Source organism: Cenococcum geophilum (assembly GCF_001692895.1).
Source record: "Cenococcum geophilum 1.58 unplaced genomic scaffold K441scaffold_5, whole genome shotgun sequence".
In the NCBI taxonomy this organism is placed as follows: domain Eukaryota; kingdom Fungi; phylum Ascomycota; class Dothideomycetes; order Gloniales; family Gloniaceae; genus Cenococcum; species Cenococcum geophilum.
This window is the reverse complement of record NW_027137563.1, coordinates 4,515,401-4,523,358: the sequence shown is the minus strand read 5'-3', so window position 1 is coordinate 4,523,358 and position 7,958 is coordinate 4,515,401. Positions and strand designations below refer to the sequence as shown.

At 37.1% G+C, this 7,958-nt stretch overlaps 1 protein-coding gene across 1 annotated transcript; it reads left to right on the top strand.

Annotated features, from left to right (window-relative positions):
- Window positions 1–7,089: 7,089 nt before the first annotated feature.
- On the top strand, window positions 7,090–7,317 carry K441DRAFT_541093 (uncharacterized protein; the record flags this gene model as incomplete). Its single annotated transcript, XM_067642627.1, has 1 exon — window positions 7,090–7,317. A coding segment is annotated over one exon (228 nt), but the record flags the coding sequence as incomplete, so codon positions are not given.
- Between the last annotated feature and the right edge of the window lie 641 nt (window positions 7,318–7,958).

Genomic DNA, 7,958 nt, shown 5'->3' with positions numbered 1-7,958 from the left:
CTTTGCACTAGGAGTATATTTTATACAAAAGCATCTAAACAGATAGCACCCAGTGGCATATTACAGTTAAAAAATAACACTACTAGAACTAAACTATAACATCTATAACAAGGAGTTATTAGGTATAGTTGCAGCACTAAAGAAATAGAGAGTATTCTTATAAGGCATAGAGAAACCATTTATAGTTAAAACGGACCATAAAAACCTAATAGGATTTCTAACAACGAAGGAACTCAACTAAAGATAGGTTAGATGGGTAGAAATGCTTACAGAATACTATTTTAAGATTTAGCATACCAAGGGTATAGAGAATGCACAAGCAGATGCTTTAAGTAGAAAGGCTAAACTACAGAATAACAGAAAGCTATTAGGGGCTTTATTATAAAAGGATATAGACAGATTAATTAGGTATAATTATCCGAAAGTTACAGCAACATAAGAAGAAAAGATCCACAAATTACTAGAAAGTAATTAGATATAAAAGATCTAAGAGGTATAAGTAGAGGATCCGGACACAGAGTAGTACAAAAATTAAGAAGCAACGTACGTGCCAAGATCTATTATAAAGGAGTTTATTAAGTCGTTTCACAAAGGACTAACTTAAGGATATAATAGAGCTATAGGCTTAGTATTAAGACTTTAAGAGGAGTATATTATTGACGGAATCTAAGGATTAGCAAGACAAGTTATAAGAAAATATTTAAATTGCTAGAGAAATAAACTAACGAGGTATAAGCTATATGGAGGGCTATAACCTATTAAAATACCAGAGAGACTATAGAAAGTCGTATTATAGGACTTTATTATTAAGTTGCTAAAATTAAGAGATCCTATTACCAGATAAGATTATAACGCGATCTTAGTAATAGTAGATAAGCTTACGAAGTGGGGATACTTTATAGCATGCATAGAGGAAATCTCAGCGGAAGATATCACTAGAATCTATATTAAAGAAGTGTTCGTAAGATATAGAGCACTAAGTAAAATTATATCGGATAGAGATCTAAGATTCGTAGCAGCATTCTAGGAAATGTTCTTAGCAAAGCAAAGGGTTTAAGTAGTAACTTCTACCGCATATTACCTATAGACAAACGGTTAAACAGAAAGACTAAATTAGACACTAGAGTAGTATCTAAGGCATTATATTAATTATGCATAAAATAATTAGGTATCGCTATTACTAGTTATATAGTTTGCATACAATGCAACACTATAAGAAGGAATAGGTATATCACTATTTAAGGCGAACTACGGATATAAGCTAAGAATATTATTATCGCCACAACAAGTAAAGAAGATAAGTAGTAAAGCTAAGCAGAGAATAGAGAATTTAATAAATCTTTATGCAGACCTTACGGAAACAGCTAAGGTGGTATAGCAAAGAATGAAAAAGTACTATAATGCTAAGAGATCTGAGGGACCAGATCTTAAGGAGGGAGATAAAGTGTAGCTACTATACAAAAATTTTAAGAGTCGACAACTAAGCAAAAAGTTAAACCACGTTAGACTAGGACCTTTTAAAATTACGTAAAGAATTTCATTAGTTATATTTAAGCTAAACCTACTAGCCAAAATAAAGATCTACCCTATATAGTACATCGTAATGCTAGAGCCAGCATACGGGAATATTAAGCCACCAGTTTACGAGGTAGATACGTATAGAGGATAAAAAGAAGATAAATAGCAAGTTTTAAAGATCGTTAGTTATAAGGACATTAACGATAAAATATAGTATAAGGTAAAGTAGATAGGCTATAATAAGACTACCTAGGAACCACTAGAAAATTTAAAGAATACTATAGAAAAGATACAGGAGTATCAGAAGAGAAGAGGTTAGGCAACATTAATAAAGAGGGATTGCTAAAGAATAAGCCACCTAAGGGGGACCTAGGAAGAGCGACTGCTAAACTACTTAGAGTTGTTTTCTTTACTATAGGAAAAGAGTTAGTTCTTTTATTACTAAGTTCCTGCAGACCTTATTCTATAAGTTTCCACTCCTTAAAATAAACCTTTTTACGCACCTTCTTAAGACGGATTAACTAAGCGGACACAGCAAGACGAGAATCAAGGGCGCGTTATTAAGCATTAGCAGCCTCCTTTTTAGCGTTATAAGAACGACGAAGCTCCGCCAGAGCAACGGATAGTTTATTATTAAGCTTTATAGTAGCAGATTAAATATAAGACCCTATAATAAATTACTTAGGGAACTTAATAACTATTAAGAGTAATAGGACGCATATACTTAGCGTTAGAAATAAAACAAACGTCGCAGAGCGATTAAATATTTGCTTTAGTGCACTCTAAATAAAAGGACGGTTGCCGAGATAAAGGACTTGCTAACGCAATATAAACCAACCCCTCTTTCGCACAACAAGAATATAGAGACAGCATTATCTTACTAAGCGACAGTATAGACGAAACTGTACGCATATAACAAAGAGTTAAAGAGGAAGAAGATGCTTTAGGTATAATAAGTAATAATATTAACCAAATTAATTAAACGGATATTATACCTCTAGTAAACAACTTAGAGATATTTAGAATCTTCAAGGACAAAGATAGAAAGGAGGGAAATGGTGTTACGAACGCTTTAAGTATAATGTTATAACTACTTAGAGAGAAGTTAGAAGAAGCTAGTTAGTTAATATAAGCACGGTTTAGGATAGAACCCGTAGAACCATATAACGAGGAATAGTAAGTAGAGTTACGTAATATAATCTGTGTAATCTGTATAATCTATAAGATCTATAATAGAGCGAATAGAGTAGACAGAGTAGATAGAGCAACGACTTTCTTAGGAGTACGGTTATGTATTTAAGGACCCTTAGTCCCTACCTAGATAGTTCCTTCCTTATAGTAATTCTTAGAATATAATTAGAGTTAATCTGTTAGGCAACCACTCCACTAGTTATTATTACGTTATTAACTACTGTCTTTGTATTTCCTATATATCTAGCCCAATAACGAATCCACCGTAGTACCTACTACAAGATTCCGTTATAAATAGTATACAAGGTAGAAAGTGTTTTCCCTAGGTATATATAGAGTACGTGCCTTATAGGTAAGTCACCCTTAGGTTGCCCTAGGGTCGCCTATACCTTACGGCTATATAATTATCTACTTAGGTTTTACCTAACAATTATTAATTTATTTCTAAAATATTACTAGTGCGTTTATATAGTTCTTCCTTTAACTTAAAAGCTGCCTTTTATTTATTACCCTCCTTAATCCTAATTTAGTAGTATGCCTATCTTAGATCTATCTTTATAAAGATTTATATATTACCTATTTTATTTTAGATCTCGCTAATTAAGGGTAAAGAATATTTATCCTTCTAAGTTATGCTATTTAAGTTTCCTATTATTATTTTTAGTATAAATAGTACTAGATGACTTACTAATAACTATAATAGTCTAATATATTCGTTTTTATAGGTTTATTTAGATAAACTTTTTAAGTGCTTTTAACTCCTTTTTAGTTAGCTTATAGATTAGAAAGAATTTTAGACTTATTTCTAGTTCTAACTCTATTTTATAGTCCTATACTATATACTCTAATAGCTTTTTACCTTCTACGCTCTATAGCTTTTTACTATACTTATAGTATCTCTTTAGATTCTTGACCTTTACCACATATACAACCTTACCAAAAGGTAGCGCCACACTCCAAAACTTACGCATACCCATCTTACCATCAAAAACAATCGATTTTCTAACTTTCAAGACCTAATTCCTACTGCCTAGCGAGCTAGAGGTGGATTTATTTGTCGTTTTACCCCCTTTCCCCTAACAGAAAATTCTTCTTAGGGGTGGTCCTAGCTTGTAAGTGAGGCATAGACAGGAACACTAAAACTACTACTACTACTACTACCAATACCAGGGGTCTAGTATTACTACTACCTTTAAACCTAATCTCCCCAGAAATCCTCTAGTAGGATTAGTAAGGAAAAAGGGTATAAGGATAGTAAAAACTAGAAAACTCCCCCTATAAGATGCCAAGGCCTATTAGGCCTAAAAAGAAACCTTCTATAGAGACAAGTAACGACAATAAGTCTATAGGCGAAACCCCTATAGAAAGAAATAATAATAGATTTCTATTTTCATCTTCTTTTCTTTCTCCTCCCAGCTTGCCTAAGAAGGGAGAGAAAAAAGAATATCCTTAAACTTCTCCTAAAAAAGAAAACTAAAAACCTGTAAAAAAGAAACTAATAACTACTACGGATGGCATACCTAGTACACCTATACCTTTTCCTCCCCTTTCTCTAGAATAATACCTATAAAAAGCTCTAGAAAGCCTAACCTATATCAGCAAAATGTTCATGCCTCCTGATAGTACTGACAGCTCCTGATAGCTCCTGACAGGACTATCAGGAGCTCCAGGAGACACTTACACTCAGTATCCTGTCAGGAGCGCTCCCGGACTACACGGACTATACGGACCACACGGACCACACGGACCTCTAGGACCTCCAGGATCTCCAGGACCATCAGGACTATTAGTACAATTAGGACAATTAGGATAATAATTAGGAAATTTAAAAATAAGGTATATTAATGCTCTAGTATTCACAGCCAGCCAATAAATATGAAAATTAGTTTAATTTTAAGCCCTATGCTATATACAGGATGCATAATCCAAATTGATCCTTCCTGCCTACTGCCTGTATCTGTCTGTTATAGGAGCCCTGCGTCGTTCTAGGGGGACGATTATTAAGCGATCGATCGAGGGGGAAGCCTTCGCAGAGGCTCCAAATCGTCGATTGGCGGTGTTCTCGATAATCCCCCGGCCGTGTACTAATTTCCTAACTAGGCCTAGGGCCTACCTGCCTGCCTGCCTGCTTACCTACCTGCTTACCTGCCTGCTTACCTACCTGCTTGCCTACCTGCCTGCCTATGTTAGTGTCTAATTTAATTCGGGGAGGGGTCGGCCTGATTGAGGGCTCTACTCGATTCGAATCGTTCTCTACGGCCGTTCGCTGGCTGCCCTTCCTGCCTACTACCTATGTCTGTCATAGGAGCTCTGCGTCGTTCTAGGGGGACAATCGCTCAAGTATCGAGCGATTAATTGAGGGGGAAGCCTTCGCAGAGGCTCCAAATCGTCGATTAGCGGTATTCCCGATAATCCGCTGGCCGTGTACTGATTTCCTAACTAGGCCTAGGGCCTGCCTACCTGCCTTCCTGTCTGTCTGTCTGTCTGCCTGCCTGCCTACCTGCCTATGTATTAGTATCAGATTTAATTCGGGGGGGGTCGGCCTGGTCGAAGGCTCTAGCTGTACATTCGAACGGTGGTTGTCTGGGGTGCCTCCCTAGGAGGCCTTAATTCGATTCGGTGACGGGCCAATATCGAAGCTCTGGTTCAATTCGATCGATCGATTAATTGAATCGTTCGTAGTGTTCGCTGGCTAGTTGTTCGAACGGTCGTCTGGTCCTGGTAACGGTCGTCTAGTTCTACGACGGTCGTCTGGTTCTGGCGACGGTCGTCTAGTTCTGGCGACGGTCGTCTGGTTCTGGCGACGGTCGTCTGGTTCTGGCGACGGTCCTCTGCTAGCTCCCGTTCTGGTACCTCCCTAGGTAGGGAGGATGTAAGGAAGGAAGGGTAAAAAAATAAGGTAGCTACATAGGGGACATACTTGGCAGAGGCACGTGTAGACGCTATCGGGAATATAGCGGGGACCCGATAGTAATATGTGTCGCTTCGTGTAGACCTTTGTGCAGAGCTTCGTGTAGAGCCTCCGTACGCAGAGCTTCGCGCAGAGCCTCATGCAGAGCCTCTATGCGTAGAGCCTCGTGTAGAGCTTTGTGTAGAGCTTCGTGTAGAGCTTCGTGTAGAGCTTCGTGCAGAGCTTCGTGCAGAGCTTCGTGCAGAGCTTCGTGCAAAGCTTCGTGCAGAGCTTCGTGCAGAGCTTCGTGCAGAGCTTCGTGGGGGGCGTCGCTTAGGGGGGGAGTTCCTGTCAGGAACGCATCAGGATAATAGTCCTGTTAGGAACGCATTAGGATAATAGAGTCCTGTTAGGAACGCATTAGGATAATAGGGTCTTGTCAGGAACGCATCAGGAACGCATCAGGATGGTAGGGTCCTGTCAGGAGCCTGTCAGGACGATCAGGAAAATTAAAATCCTGCCAGGAGCCTCCAGGAGCCTGTCAGGACGATCAGGACGATCAGGAAAATCAAAATCCTGTCAGGAGGCCTCCAGGATCTTGGCACCCCAACAAAATGCTGATGTAGGCATATAAAGGGCTAGAAGAAGAAGAAAAAAAAAAAGTTAAATAGCTAGAGGACTATATAAGGAGTATCCTAGTAGGAGAAAATCCCTTTATAAAAGGAAAAGAAAAGGAAAAAGATGTCCTAAAAGGGCTAGTAGAAGAAGTAAGGGCTCTCCGTAAGGAGGTAGCCCCTACTAAAAAAACTTACGCAAAAAGACTAAAGAAGAACCTTCCTTCCTCGTCCTCTCTACCCTCCTCATTACCACCTCCTTCTAGTAGGAGTCTTCCTACTTCTACTAGAAGTAAGAAAAAGCAGTTATAAAAAAGGAAGCTAATTCTAATTATAGACGAAAAGGACCAACTTTTAGATATCTTCTCTATACGAAACAAAGTCAATTAACTATTTGCATTAAAACTGCAAGTAAAAAAACCAGTACTAGCGTCTATAGCTAGAACTAGAGGAAAATAAAATATTTTCCTTACTATTACAGAGGAGTATAATGCAGATCTCCTAGTTAAATATAAGGAGATCTGGTATAACTGCTTTACCTTTTAAAGAGAACAAAAACTAGAACTATGGGTTTAAGTTATAGCCCATGGGGTTCCTACCCTACCTTTTCTAGGAGAAGGAGGCTCTGAGCTTCTAAAAGAAGAAATTAAGACCTTTAATCCTATAAAGATACAAGGACTACCTAGATAGATCTTATTTAGCGAAAAAAGATATAATCTATTGACTAGATTTGGCTCTATAGTTTTTACTATAGAGAACAAAGAAAAAAGATAAGAAATCCTTAAGCAAAAAGAGATATTAATTGCAGGTATAGCTACTAAGGTAGTAAAATACATCGAAATCTCTCCTACTACGCAGTGCACGAGCTGCTAAAAATTTGGCCATATAGGAAACAGGTGCTCTACTAGGGCCTGCAGATACTGTGCGGCTGTATATTTATCTAAAGACTATTCCTGTTCTACCTATATAATAACAGGCAAGCCTTGCCAGCATACCACCCCTCTTTGCATTAATTGTAAAGAAAAATACTTTGCTAATAGTAAAGACTGTAAGACTCTTAAAGCTGCTAAACTAGTATATAAAGGAGATTCTATAGAAGAATAAAACAGATAGGATTCTAGAAGGAGGCAACTCCTACTAGACTTTTAAAAAGATATTAGAGAGCAAAAGAACAGAAATAAATTGCAAAAGGACAGGGACAGGGGTTAGGATTTCTTATAGTTTTTCTTACCATTTTCTCATTCCCTAGTAGTTGTAGTATCTTAGTGCTTTACTAGGAAACTATAAACTACTAGGACATAGCTACTAGTACATATTAAGCTGCCTAGAAAGGATTTATGTATATAGAACTATAGCGCCATAGCCTAAGGCTGCATGCGAAGTATTATACGTAGTATAATACAATGGATATAAATAAATAAAAAGTATCTCTTTAGTATATAGCTTAACCATTTCTTAGTTTCTTTATAAGTTACTCTAATTTAGTACTATACTATCTTAGTTACTATATACCTCTTATGTTATTAAGTATTTCTAATATTAACCTAACCCATAACCTAATTAATCCCTAAATTATATTTCTATAAATAAGGTATTTTTAGTACCGCCTTATCCCGTTCTAATAGTAGAATATTAAAAAATATCTTAATTTGTCTTCCTTTAATAGTTATCTAAATAAGTTCTGTTTTAATGTTAATAATACCTCCTCTATAGGCTATTAGATCTTCTAAAATTATAACTAATAA